Source organism: Cheilinus undulatus, linkage group 21 (assembly GCF_018320785.1).
Source record: "Cheilinus undulatus linkage group 21, ASM1832078v1, whole genome shotgun sequence".
Lineage (NCBI taxonomy): Eukaryota > Metazoa > Chordata > Actinopteri > Labriformes > Labridae > Cheilinus > Cheilinus undulatus.
The window spans coordinates 36188620-36203482 of NC_054885.1; the positions used below are offsets into that span (position 1 = coordinate 36188620).

The 14863-nt window shown below is 40.2% G+C and overlaps 2 protein-coding genes across 2 annotated transcripts; both read left to right on the top strand.

Annotated features, from left to right (window-relative positions):
* The first annotated feature begins 1746 nt into the window (after positions 1 to 1746).
* On the top strand, positions 1747 to 7017 carry LOC121503919 (zona pellucida sperm-binding protein 3-like). Its single transcript, XM_041778527.1, has 10 exons — positions 1747 to 2217; positions 2289 to 2404; positions 4684 to 4787; positions 4871 to 5045; positions 5165 to 5282; positions 5355 to 5437; positions 5512 to 5672; positions 5784 to 5945; positions 6586 to 6690; positions 6766 to 7017. Exons 1-10 carry the CDS (start codon positions 1834 to 1836, stop codon positions 6999 to 7001), a joined length of 1644 nt encoding a protein of 547 aa, XP_041634461.1. The 5' UTR covers positions 1747 to 1833; the 3' UTR covers positions 7002 to 7017.
* A 2120-nt stretch (positions 7018 to 9137) lies between these two features.
* On the top strand, positions 9138 to 14233 carry LOC121503549 (zona pellucida sperm-binding protein 3-like). Its single transcript, XM_041778011.1, has 8 exons — positions 9138 to 9656; positions 10015 to 10130; positions 10215 to 10306; positions 11726 to 11903; positions 11997 to 12114; positions 12204 to 12289; positions 13917 to 13996; positions 14083 to 14233. The coding sequence occupies exons 1-8, from the start codon at positions 9315 to 9317 to the stop codon at positions 14139 to 14141; spliced, it is 1071 nt and encodes a 356-aa protein (XP_041633945.1). The 5' UTR covers positions 9138 to 9314; the 3' UTR covers positions 14142 to 14233.
* The last annotated feature ends 630 nt before the right edge of the window (positions 14234 to 14863 follow it).

Genomic DNA, 14863 nt, shown 5'->3' on the forward strand with positions numbered 1-14863 from the left:
GGCGGTGTTCAGTCGTCAGACATAACACGACAAAAAAAAAAAAAACAACCTCAATTTTACATTTGTGAAAATTTTTTTACTGATTAGACTCTGGGTATAGCATCTGTCTGGTCGAAAAGAGTTTAGTTTAAATTCAAAAAAGAAAAATGTTAACAAGCCTTTCTTCTGTTGTAGCCGAAAGGCTTACACACCGTTTGGTTCTTGATTGCAAGTTGTTCTGTTTAACCGTAAGTGTGACTCGCTGCTGCCCTCCTGTGGCCAAAGTCAGGAACCGCAACCATATTAAATCTGTCAAGGCAGCATCAATATAAATATTTGATCAGCTAGTACTTCTGGTGAGTTTTTAAGCAATAATAATAATGTTTCTTGTGTTGTTATTTTAGTGTTATCATTTATGTCAAAATAATAAGTAAATATGTCAAAATCCTGAGAAAGAAATTTATATTTATAAGTACATTTGAGATTAGAAGCTCCATGCTGGCTTCTAACATATCTTTATTAGTTAAAATCTTCCAGGATTGACAAATAATGTGTTTTAATTAGGATCATTTTGGCCAAAATGATTTGGAGCAGTTTTACAGATATCATTGGAGTTCTTGGCGTTAGATCAACGTCAGCTTGTAGTTCCTCTATACGGCCGCAGGAGGGCGGTGTTCAGTCATCAGACATTATATCCATAATAAAACTAACCTTAACTTTACATTTGTAAAATAATTAAATAAAAAGAAGAAGAATATTACTGCTAAGACTCTACTAATAACATCTGTCTGGTCGAAAAGAGTGTTGTCTTTGTTAAAAAAAAAAAAAAAAAAAAAAAAAATCTTGCTAAGCCCTTCTTATGTTATATAAGAGCTGAGGGGTCTACACAACATTTGGTTTTTGAATTGCGAGTTGTATGACTCTCTGATGCCCTCGTGTGGTCAAAGCAAGGAACTGCGACAATATAAATGTATCAATGCAGTGTCCATGTAAAAAATTAAGCAGCCTATAATTTTGTTCAGATTTTCCACCAAAGGTTGTAAAACAAAATAAGTATTTAAAGAGGAAGAGAAGAACGTTAGGCATAAATAATGATAATTGAAAAAGATTGAAAATATAATAATAATATTAATAATAATCATAATAATAAGAATTGTTATTATTTTTGTAGTTATTATCATTTTATTGTCATCATTTTAATCCAAATTATATGTAAATTAGTCAAAACCCTGAGAAAGAAATGTATAATTATAAGTATATTTTGAGTTTAGAGGCTCCATGCTAGCTTCTAACATATCTTTATTATTTAATTTCCAGTTGTTTGTCTGTGTATGTCAGCTGTGCAGTCAAATGTAACCAATCCAGGGACCCTCACCCTCTGACAGCTGGGAAAGGCTCCAGCCTCCCCATGTCCCTGAATGGGATAAGGGGTGTAGGAAATGGGTGGCATTTTAAATCTAAATTAGGATTTAAAATTGCTTGAATAATCTGCAAAAAACAAACAAACAAACAAACAAACAAAAAACAGGGGAAGCAGGCCCCTGAACCCTCCAGAATTTGGACTACGCCCCTGCATATTAAACACTTCTGCCTTCATTACTGCCCAAAAATGTGCATTTCTTTCTCCTTTCCTTTGTGTAGTGTCCTTGTATCTCTCTGCATTTGCACCGGTAGTAGTAAAGGGTGCAGTCTGAAGAGGGATGTCCCTCCAGTGAGGGTTGTGAAGCTGCTGAGTGGATGATTGCCCTCAGGTGTGCAGTTCTCCTCACATGAGTCTCATTGTCTTGATGAAGGTTAAAACCCTCACAGCGCTGATCCTCCAGAACCAGTCCTGAGTCTGATTCTCTGACATCCATGGAGACGTTTTATCTCTGGGTTAACTTCCTCATTGGACTCTTACTGTCAGAAATCTGTCTGAGAACATCTTTAGCATTCCCACCAGCATATCACACACAGCAGCAGCAGCAGCATGCTCCACAAACCTCTCAGAGCTCCCAGCACTCCTCAGAAAAGTCTCTGTCTGAGGAGCCAGAGCGGGTAAACACGATCAGAGCGGTCTGCCATCCAGACTCTCTGGAGGTCATCATCAGTTCGGACATGTTTGGAGTCGGAGCTCCTGTCAACAGTGGAGATATCAGGCTAGGAGTGGAGCATGATGGGTACTGTACAGCTGAGGCATCTTCAGGAGATGAGTACAGGATCCTGGTTGGACTTTTGGACTGTGGCACCAAACACTGGGTAACACTTCAGCACTGTCAGACATGAATTCTACTCTGAGATGTCTTTGTAAACATTCCTCCTCTCCACAGATGACTGAAGATGCTTTAATCTACACAAACCTTCTCATTTACTCTCCTGAAGCCTCTCCTGATGGACTCATAAGGATGGACGAGGCCGTGATCCCCATCGAGTGCCATTATGCAAGGTCTGTCTGCACTTTTAAAGCCATTTAAAGCTTTTTTCTGCAGGATTAATGTTCAATTCGGTGTCAAATAGAACCCTTTAATGCATCAGTTATTGAAAGAATGACCTAGGTTTTCTTAGAGTTATTTTTATTTCAAAAACTGAAATCACTTTACATGTGAAGATGCATATGTCCTATAGAAGTTATTTCACAGGCCATGTCTGTCGACACAAGACACCAAAGGATTAAATTAAGATATGAAGTCACCAAAGAGACATTTCAGGAAGAAAAAGAGGGAAAACTCAGGACAGGATTAAAACAAAGAAAACAGTAGAGTATATGAAGGTGACTGCAAATCTTTTCAAAGTTGCAAAAATCCATTGCAATATTTCAATGTTTGATGCTTGTGATGCGAGCTGACATTACCCAACCTCCTGCAGTAAATTAACACATTGATTATTTTGCAAAAAGAGACAAATTAGATGTTAAACAGTCTGACCTGCCTTTTTCTAGAACAGCATTAAGTTGTAAGTTGTCTAACTACAGAATAGCAATGCCAGCACTGCATTGTGCAGATGCTATTGCATTGCATCCACGTACTTTCCCAAACAATGCTAGCCCTGCCTCTTTCTGGATGAAAAGATGCCATCAAAATGAATGGCACTTCATGGGAAACAAACATTCTTAAAAATTTAAATACAAAAACTGTGGTTGAATGCCGATAGAGCGCCTGAATCCAGTGGCTAGTGGTAAACACAAATATGACTTTTATAAATAGGGATTGGTCATGCAGCTTTATAAAATTAAAGTATAGGTGTTCTGATTCTCCATCAAACTGGATGGTCAAGCCCATCATGTGACTGGAAATGTCATAAACCAACATGGCATACCTTAAGTTTGATCTTGATTTCTTTAAAGTGTTATTAACAGCCGTTCCAGGCAGGTGCATGGTGGCCACACTCGGCTGTGCCATGGCTTGATTTCCAATTTGGTGTGCATGTGAACACGTAAGGGCTTTCTGACTGCCAGCATGAGGAATCTAAACTATAGAGAGCTAACTTACTTTTTTCCATGAGCTGTGCATCTCTCAGCCAAGAAAAACAGGAAATTATGCACATGCAGCCATGTGCATAAGTTTTAGGCATGTAGGGGTGTCGAGGATTCATCACGGGAATGCCGATGTCGCACAGATCTCGGCACCCCGGGATCTCAACCTTGACAGCATCTACTTGTCCATGCTTTTTAACCCCTGGGGATACTCCCCGAGACCGCTGGTTGTTTTTTTTAAGGCCCTTGTGGCATCCACAGCACGACCAGGGGCTCATTGTAAACCTACAACCTGCCCTGATGGTACCCTAGACCATGGGTTTCCAAGCATTTCAGCCCATGACCTCCCCAAAATAACGTCATCAGAGATCCCCCACCCCCCCTCAAGGGGATAAAGCGCATGATGTTGCACAAAGCATCATGACCCAAAGTTGCATTTTAGGTAGTTATTATAACTTTTACTTACAGTGAAGCACAAATATCACCTTATAACTACATTTCTATTATAAATTGGACTCATTGTAGCAATATTTTTTACAATAATATAAAATTTATGATTTTGGATGATATCAAATTTCTCCTTTTTTGAAAGCATCCCGCGACCCCACTTCACTGTCTCGCAACCCCCCAGGAGGTCCCAGCCACCACTTTGGGAACCACTGTGCTGGATGGGGCTTACTTGCCACATCCCCCCTCACTGTCCTAAAGTGGTGGACTTTATTTTTTAACAGATTATTTTTCCCATGCCTCTGGTGGTATGCACAGACATCCAGAGCATAACTGGGCTTGTGTCAATCCTCCCAAACATGCCTGATTTCTGCCTCAGTTTTTCTGGCTTTTTTTTTTATTTTAGCACTAATGCATGCCCATATTTGTAGAATTTGTTTCTTGATGATCCTGATGAAGGTCACAAGCTAAAATAGGTCTGTCTAAAAGTTGTTGCTGGGACTCTGTTCCCACATTAGTGGAATATGCTTTTCAAAGTAAGAGCCATCATTTCTGTGGAGTGACTCCACGTCTGTACAGTATGCTTTTATTCTGAATTTTTCCTGGCTCAGTTTGACGACGAAACAGTCACTTGTAGGGAGATTTATTAAGACAAACGACAGGGCTGTGACAGCAGGGAGACGGCACCCCCTAATTCCTCCAGATGTCCTCCGGCAGCTCGGAGCCCTCCACAGCAGATATGCAGGACTTCTACTTTTGCTGGATGCCGGACCATCATATTTAATTTCATGTTTTATGTCCTTTAGGAAGTACAGCTTGTCCAGTTCTTCTCTCACACCCACCTGGATCCCGTACACGTCCACCAAAGCTGCAGTGGAAACTCTGCACTTTGACCTGAAAATCATGACAGGTGGGTTTAACTTCCATTATTCTGCCTTATTTTTAATCTTTCAGAGTGATTGCCTTACTTTTATCTGTCTTGTTTCTCTTTAGATGACTGGCTGTATGAGAGGAGCTCTAACGTGTTTTACCTCGGGGAGCCCATCAGTATGGAGGCCTCGGTCAGAGTGGGACATCACATGGGGCTGCGGGTGTTTTTGAGCAGTTGTGTGGCCACGCTTGAACCTGACATCTACTCTGAGCCGAGATATGTCTTCATAGAGAACGGGTGAGCACTGCTGCAGCATTACAGTAAATTTAACAAGGAGGTCTCTGAGGAGAAGGTGTTGACTGAAAAATACAAAGAACTCTTCAGCTACTTCTTGTTCTTGGTCTTTTTCCTCTCAGGTGCCTCCTTGACTCTCAGCTTCCAGGTTCCAGGTCTCACTTCTTACCCCGAACTCAGGACGACAAACTCCACCTGGTCATCGACGCCTTCAGGTTTCACGAAGAGGACAGAGGAGAGGTGAGACTTCACATCAATCAAGCATGCATATGCACATTTTCTCTATTTCCAGCCTTTCTTCCTTCCCTGCAGCTCTACATCACCTGTCACATGAATGCTGTACCTGTAAACGATGCAGAGGCGCCAAATAAAGCATGCACGTTAATCAATGGAAGGTGAGTGTGATCCAGTTTCTGAGAAACGACATGAAGAGCGAGTGACTTCTTAGATATTGAACCATCTTCTTCAGGTGGAGGTCAGCTGATGGTAACGACTACCTATGTGGACAATGTCAAAACCAAAATGAAGTCGGACTGATCGGCAGCAGCCTGGGAAAGTTTGGTCCTCGTGGGTTTGGAAGGCCAAACAAACCTGAATCGTTCTGGAGGAGCGGGATGATGTCCAATAAAGGTGAGATTTCTTCTACAAACATGGAAAGGAGTCCCTGTAACAAAGCTCGGTCCCTTTTAGAGATAAAATGTTTTGCAGCTCTTTAAATAATCATGCTTGTCTTTGTTTCAGCTTTGGAACAAGAGGCCAAAGTGGGTCCGATGCTGGTGCTGCCAGGTAGTAAGAAGAGTGGGCCGATACCTGATGAAGATCTCCCTCCTCTTCTATTTAAGATCAGCAGACCTGCTCTGTACAGCAGCCAGTGGAGGAGCGGAGTCAACGACAGAAGAGTTGGTAAGAATCTAGGTAGACTCACAATGATGAGAAGTACACAATCTGAGGCCACACTTACATGATAACAGCTGAAAACAACAAAAATCCCCAGGGTAGAGCAGACTTCAACGACAATGGAATGACAAGTCATAGCAGAATAAAAGAGGAGCTGGGGTGGAGGAGTGTTGCAAAAACTGGCTTACAGAGGGAGCAGCAAAGCATAGTCGGGCTTATGCAGTTTAGATACGGCAGCATGAGTGTGATTAGCCAATAGCGTGCTTGGAAGTGAATCAGCTGGCATCAGATCAAGCTTAAAAAGGAGGGTCAGCAAAAATACAGTGCATCCTAAATTTAACCGCTGATAATAAACTTCTGAAAAGACTGCAAAATAAATTTTTCTAGTCTTTATTTTTAACGGGAAAATTTCTACTACTACACCAACCCTATAAACAGTTTTAAAATCTTCAGAAAATCAGTGAAAACGATGTATAAGGGCCAAAAAGGACAGAAAAATCGTTTTGACCTCACCACTATGTAGAAGGAAGCATATGGGAGCATTTACGTGTTCTAATTCAGTAGATTCGTCAAACTTAAAATTATGAGAGGATCACTTTGGTTTAAAGTCTATAATTCTGTCATGTGAATTGTGATTTTATCCTAGATGCAGAGAAAGGTTTACTTCCTGATGAAGAGACCGAGGATGAGGACGAGCAGACTTCTGATTCAGAACCAAATAAAGCCCTAGAAAGTGGAGAAGATTGGGAAGGTAAAACTAATTCATAAATGCATGAAATGTTCCTTTTAATTTGTGAAAGATTAAACTCGCCCTCTTTAATTTTAGATGAGGATGAAGACTATGATGGAGAGGAGGGTGAGGTTGCTGCCCCCTTAGAGAAGATCAATCCTGAGCTGAGTCTGAAGTCAAAGTCAGCAGTGATCATCACAAACAGCACAGCGGCTCCGACCACCACCACCACCACCACTGCTGCAGCAGCTCTGTCTACTGATGTGACTCTACAGATCAACACGACGACCACACGACCTGAACTTTCACACACACACGACCCAAAAAGATAATAAACAGTTAAGGATGTTTGCTTTGTTTTTGAAATGATGAAAATGGATAAAGAGCAGACAGTTCACTATAACTCCGCCTTTTATTTACTAAAAAATAAACCACCTCCGTCTAAAATGCTACTTCTTTTGTAATATTGACATCATTGCCGAGCCTTTTGAGCTAAAATAAGAGGCCTGCACAGTTCGACTCAGTCGCTTATATCAGGATCCCAGAACAATAAAAGCTGGGCATTTGACCCCAAAGATTACTGGTCAAGTACACTTGGCCTCAAACGTTCAATTACAAAGGAAAAGCATAAAAACAGAACAGTTTATGGAAGGAAAATCTCTTGTTAATCTAAAATGGGGTTCTAGAAAGCATCTAAACATGAATTTCTGAAAAGTGCAAATGCAGTCACTTTAACTGGGGGTCAATTTGTACATGCACTCCTGCATACCAATGTATAACAGTGTTAAACAGTGTATCTGAAAGAATGAGCACTCTGAAGCTGTCTCCTAGTTCTATGTCATGGTTTAAGACCACAATGGTGTAACTGTGCAGCACTTATTTAAATCTAAAGTCACTTTTAAGTGCATGTCTGACTTCTTTTGATTTACAAGGAAGGACAAATTTATTCACATCGTCAGTATGGACCTTAAACATATTTGGGAATTTAGAAAACCTCATCAAAATCATCTGACATTTTTATTTACACAATAATGCTCTAATCTATACCTCTGTATCCCTGAAATGATAAAGCATAAAGGTTTTCTTTCTGCTCTGCTACACTCATCTAATTCTACAACATCAATCTAAAAACTCTGATTAAAGGGATTCCTTAATTTACGTGGAAAAATTGAATTTTGTTTTTAGAATGAAGTAGTATATTTGGTAGAAAAATTGAATTTTTGTGCGTTTTATGTTGTAAATTTATGAGCGTAACTTTAATTGTTGAGTTAACCCTCTGAGCTCCCAGCTGTTCTTCTAACCATTGTCTCTCACCTGGACTTTTTGTCGTAAAAAGCTTGTTAAACATCAACGCTGTGGTGCATAATCAAGCCTTAAACTTCCTTTTTTTCAGGACAACCTGGGCTTTAAGAACATGTGTGCTACAGCAATGTCACTTGAACTTAAAAAAAGTTATCCAACTATAAAACCAAAATAAAAATAATCAGAAATTAAAACTCAAAGATTTGTATATATTAAACTCAGTAAATATTTATGACTAAGGGTTCTTTTTGCAAAAAACTTGTTCTCCCATCCCCTAGGGACTAAATAATTAAAAAATAATCATTCTGTGACAAAAAGTCTTCCAAATATTCAAAATTTTTTTACAAATTTAAGCGATTATTTAAAGCAGTTCCTGTCTGAAGTGACTCTGGGGGACATGTCACAGCCTCTCTGTGTCTCTTTCTCTCTATTGTGAGTCACTCAGGCTCTCTTCTGCAGTTTCTTAGTCTGTGCACATGTGCTGTTTGGCAATGCATAACATGATGATGGAACAGCCTGCCATTGTTGTCATAGCCCAGTCACAATGCATTCTGGGATACAAACAGACAATATAGCAATGGGGTAAGCTGCAGGACGATCAAAAAATGGATTGTAAGTGGATATAAAGATGCCCAGTATCGGAGTCACTGGGGTGGATTTTATCTTTAAAGACCCTGGAAAGTCCACCAAGTCCCAGGTTCTTTAGAAAACATTCTGTAAGAACTACAAAGGCGTTGGATAGCATTATGAGAAAGGCACAATGGAGGCTTTCAGAGGAATTAAACAAGTAAGTTTCTAAAGTGTATGGTTCACAAGTTATTTAATTTTAAATAACACAAGTCCTTTCTTGTCTTATACAACAACGCCGGTCTCAGAGGTTCGTAAAGTTAGAAATTCATGAGAACCAAAACTTGGAATTTTTTAGGATTTAAAGTCAAAGTTCACAACTTTTTTAGCTCAAAATGTTCCAGGTTTTCTTGTAAGTTTATGACTTAATAAACTCAACCACGTCATTTTTCTCTCTAAAATTAACTGATCCTCTCTTGATTATTATAGTGGTGATACCTTGGTATATTTTAGTACTGATACAACAGGAAGTAAGCAGCCCTTATCATGTCAAATTTGGACCAATCAGCTGCAGGTATCTTCATCAGCTGAGGGCTAATTACCTCCACCTGTCCTCCTTGTGTTTGATCAGTTTGAGCAGCAGGTTTGGAGATACAGGGAGGGTTTTCTCCAGTTTTTAATCCCCTGCATCTCTTACAGAACAGAGTGCATGCTATAACTGAAGTGTTTGGACTGGACTGAAGCTTTCTTTGCTCTGTTTCTGAGAAAAGATCAAAATGTGGGCTTCAGCTCTCTCAGCCTCTCTGCTGTTGCTGATGTTTGTTGTGTCAGACGCCATCAGACTTTTAAAAGAAGGACCTATGATCGATGAAGAAGGACGAGAGTACAAATCTTTGAGATTTGATCCAGAACCAGAGGAAGATGATGAGCACACTGTCCGTGTAGTGTGCACAGAATCAACTATGATCGTCATGGTGAAGCCTGATCTGTATAAAAATGGACATCTGCTGTCTGCAGCGGAGCTGTTCTTAGGTGAAGCTCGGTGCAGAGCTGGAGCTGCTGCAGACTCAGAGTTCATCATTGAAGCTGGGCTGCAGGAATGTGGAGCTACGCTGACCGTAAGTCTCTTTTCAGTTTCAGTTTTGTAGTTTAGTTTAAACAACAAAACTTCTCGTTAAACTTCACAGCTAAAAGAAAACAAGACTGGACTGATGACTCTAGCCAGTAACCATATTTAACCTAATCCAAGCCTTGAATATCCGTAATAATCTGCATCATGATTGGTTTACAATCCTTGAAAAAATATTAAACATTTTTGCAGATGACTCATTTTATTGCAGGGAAAAGAAAAGAAGTCAGTCTTTAATGTATTAAAATTTTTCTTATTTAAGCCTTTAGTGGAAATGCATCCATGCATTTTATTTACAACAAATGCTGTTTTGATGAGATTTTAATGTGTCTTATCTTTGTCCACAGATAACTGAGAACTCTGTGATTTACTCCAACAAGCTGATCGTCTCACCTGTGGACAGGTACCAGGGCATCACCAGGACATACTCCGCTGTCATTCCTGTCTCCTGTCACTATAAAAGGTACCATTCAAATCACTGTGCTAGACAGGGAAGACAAAAATTAGACCGATCCGTGGAGTCTGACTCGTTTGTTCCCTCTGATAGGACTCCTTTTGTGAGCAGTAACTCTCATCAGTCTCCTCTGACTCTTCAATCTCCGACCCAGCGCTCTGGTTTCTCTCTGACGCTGATGAGTGGTGAGGAGCGGCTTTTGTTTCTTTAGTCTATAAAATAAAGTTTTAACAGAGAACCACACCATGGTTTGTTTGACAGGATCAGTAGGTTTACTGCTTCTAATTCTGAAAACAACAGAAGCATATAAGGTCTTACCGCTCTTGTACAACCCCAATTGCAAAGAAGTTGGGACGCTGTGTAAATTGTAAAAAAAAAAAAACAGAATGCATTGAGTGTCAAATCTCATAAACCCATATTTTACTCGCATATCAGATGTTGAAACTGAGACATTTTACCATTTCAAGAGAAATATAAGCTCATTTTGAATATTACAGCAGCAACACATATAAAAAAAAAAAGTCAGGACAGGACCATGTTTACCACTGTGTAGCATCCCCTCCTCTTTTAACAACAGTCTGTAAATGTCTGGGAAGTGAGGAGACCAGCTGATGGAGTTTTGGGAGAGAACAGTTGTCCCATTTTTTTCTGATGTAGGATTCTAGCTGCTCAACAGTCCTGGTTTGGACTGCAGACAGGCCCAGACTCTTCTCCTGTGAAGCCATGTTGTTGTGATGGATGTGGTATGTGGTTTAGCATCGTCATGCTGAGGCCTTCCCTGAAGGAGATGACTTTTCAGCATTCTTCTGACCACAGAACAGTTTTCCATTTTGCCTCAGTCCATTTTAAATTAGCTTTGGCCCAGAGAAGACAGCAGATTTTCTGGATCCTATTCACATATGGCTTCTTCTTTGCATGATCCAGCTTTAACTGTCATTTGTGCTGACTGACGATTATTTCTGGAAGTGTTCCTGAGCCTGTGCAGTGATTTTCAGTACAGAATCATACCTGTTTTTTAATGCAGTGGCCCCTGAGGGCTCCAAGATCACAGGCATCCAGTATTGACCTTCAGCCTTGTCTATTGTGTGCAGGGAATTTCTCCAGATTCTCTGAATCTTTAGATGATGTTATGGACTGTAGATGGAGGGAGATTCAAAGTCTTTGCAACTTTATGCTTTTTCTAAAATTCTTCCACAAGTTTTAGGTGCATTTTTTTCCCAGATTGGTGAACCTCTGCCCATCTTCTAAGAGACTCTGCCTCTCTAAATTGGCCCTTCTATACCCAGTCATGTTACTGACCTATTGCCAATTATCCTAAGAAGTTGTGAAATGCTCCTCCTGCTGTTTTTGCCCCGCCCCAACTTTTTTGAGATGTGCTGCTGCCATCAAATTCAAAATGAGCAAATATTTTTCATCAAATGGTAAAATGTCTGTTTTAACTCTGATATATTGTTTATGTTCTGTTGTTATTTGAAAATCATTACATTTCTTTTCATTTACATTTTACAGTACCCCAACTTTTTTGGAAATGGAGTTGTAGTCAATAAGAGCAGTGAAATCATTGACAGTGCTATACAGACAGTGATGTCAGTGTTTTCCTGCAGATGACTGGACACAGGAGTTGTTCTCTGGGATTTTTTACCTTGGAGACGTTGTTCACCTGCAGGCGTCCTACAGCGGTCCTGATGCTGCACACAGGCGACTGCTGATTGACAGCTGTGTGGCCACTCTGTCACCTGATGTCACATCAGTCCCCAGATACTACTTCGTTGAAAACCACGGGTAAGAGAGACTCTACAGTTCTAACAACATAAAGATGTGTTTACCTTTACCTGACTGTCTGGCCCTGTCTCCTGAATGAGAAACTGATTTCAGGTGCCTGACTGATGCCAAAGACGGGGGACCAAACACACGATTCAGACCCCGAACACGAGCTGATTCCCTGCAGCTGCAGATGGATGCCTTCCTGTTTCACGGGGATTCAAGAAACATGGTGAGACACTTGAAGTTTACCTGGTATGTTTTCAAATGTTTAGAAATCTTTCTGTAATGACACTTGTGTTGTCTCGTCCTTGTTCTTAGATATTTCTGACCTGTCAGCTGAAAGTCACAGCTGACATGTGGAGGAGCAGCCGCACTAACAAAGCCTGTGACTACATATATTCAAGGTGAGTATTCATACTTTCTTAGCTCTGAAATACATCATACAGATTTGAGTGCCTGAAAAAGATGGCCAATGATTGACTTAATAGGGCTTTGAACAGAAGCATGGGCGTCAGCTTTAAGTGTATATTTCTGCAGAAATACAACCTGGTATGACTTAATAGATGAGCATGTGATACAAGCAGCTTAGATGATTGAAGACCATTCTCTAAAAACAAGAAGGAACAGTGGTGGGTGAAGAGGAAGGGCTTAGATGTGTTTTGTAGTATAAATACTATAAGCAAGGGCTTACCATGAGGTCTAATGACCTTTGACCTCTAAAATCAAATCAGCCAAAAGCAAATTTGTGCAATGTTGGAAAAAATAAATCCCTCAAAGCATTTTCCATGGCTTGCATTTACAAGAATGCATGAGCCCCATGGCCATGACATTTGACCTCAGAATTCTAATTGGGTCATCCTTGAGTCAGGATGAAAATTCGTGCAGATTTGAGGAAAATCCCCCAGAGCTAATAAAGATGATGTGTTCACAAGAATGTCATGAAAGCTGAAAGCTGTCAGTGTTTTTGGGGTATCACATTCACAAGAATGGCCCAGCTGTATGCAGACTTATAGTCTGAAAACATCATACATCTGGCCCTGGCCTTTGCCTGTGTGGAGGCTTAGAAATGTAGTAAGTTTATAAAGCTTTGCCTTAGCTCATGCAGGACACTGAAGTCATACACCCAGCTGTCATCAGCTGATCCTAATTATTGCCTCCCAGCTCTCACAGCCAATAACAGCTCTCTCTCAACACAGCGATGTATCTAAATATGACGCCCTTCTCACTAATCTTGCATTAATGCTGATGTACCAGCTTCACCTCCTCCACCCCAGCCTCCTCATTTATAGCATAAAGCTTGTGACAATTGCTTCTGAACTAATTTTATTGTATACAATATGCATTGTCATAACTGTATCTATGGGGGTTTCTAGCTATGTGCTTCTTGGAAAATCAAAGCATGCTGCTTGACTAACCGAGGGAGCATCTTTAGAGCAGAGCCTTCTCCACCATGTAAAACTGTAAATCCATTTTGCAATGAAATGGTTAAATGTGCGATGAAAGTGTTCCTTATTGAATTACTTTAGTCCAGTGGTTCTGCACAGCGGCACAGGGGTTAGCGCTGTTGACTCACAGCAAGAAGGTTCACTTCCCAGTCAGGGCCTTTCTGTGCAGAGTTTACATGTTCTCTCCGGGTACTCCAGCTTCCTCCCACCACCAAAAAAACCACGCTCGTTAGGTTGATCGCTCTAAATTGTCCGTAGGTGTGAATGTGAGCTTGCCTGGTTGTCTGTCTCTACATGTCAGCCCTGAGATTGACTGGCGGCCAGTCCAGAGTGTACCCCACCTCTCGCCCTTTGACAGCTGGAATAGGCTCCAGCCCCCCGCGACCCCCAACGGGATCAGTGGTATAGAAAATGGATGGATGGTTCCCATAGAATTTGTTCCTGGATAAAAACAAATCACATAGATGAGAAAATTTTGTGTCAAAACCTTCTAAAAAGAAAGGTATATAAATGTTTAATGTTTATAAATGTCTTAGGAACAGTTGGTGAATGAGGCTGATTGTTCTCACAAACTTTTTTGTTTCAGGTGGAAAAATGTTGACGGTGGTGATGACGTGTGTCGCTGCTGTGATAGCTCTTGTTTGAACTCTTCTCCTGTATCTGACGGTGAGTGACAGAACCTCAGTGGAGCCTCACGAATATTGATCAGTACAGAAACCAAAGGTCCATTATTTATTTGTTAAATATTTCAGATATCGTGGCTTGTGGCAGCGTAACCCTCGGCCCTCTGACGATTTTCCCCAACAAGTAGACACAAACTTCCTCTAGATTATAACTTTAAGGTCATGTTTACTTTGCTTTGAATGGGGAATATTAAATATTAAATCAAGAGAATATTTTGCAGCTTTGGTGTCATTTCTATATTTCTGTATGAAATCTGTCCTGTATTTGTCAAACCTTCGCCCCGTGGTAGACCATATATCTGCTCTGCATAAACATGGAAATATTCAGAGGGTGAAATGCTGAAACAAATGTGAATTTTAAGTATCTCAGCTGAACTAAAATGTAAAAGCTAAGCTGCAGCAAATTAACCTCCTGAGACCCTGCATGTATTTACTTGGGTTTTCTTTGTGAAATATAAAAATTGGTTTGATGTTCTGAAACATTTAAGTGTGATAAATATGCAAAAAAGTCAGGAATCAGAGAGGGGGCAAATACTTTTTACAGCACTGTACATATGAGGACAATCACAGTAAGGCTATCCCTGCTGTTACAGTTTTAGAGGTAAATATCTGAATTATTAAGTTTTAATAATTTGGTGGGTATTTTTGGGGGAATTTGCTCAGAAATTTTTAGGCTTTTTCTTTGAAATTTGGAAAATGTTTTGGGAATTTTTTTTTTTTTTTTTTTTTTAGCATTTCTATGGAATTCAAATCTATGGAATTAAAAGTTGTTAGTAAATTTTTCAGAATTTGGAGTTGGTGTCTCTAAAAAATTTCAAAAATTTTAATGGAAATTTCAGGAAAATTTAAG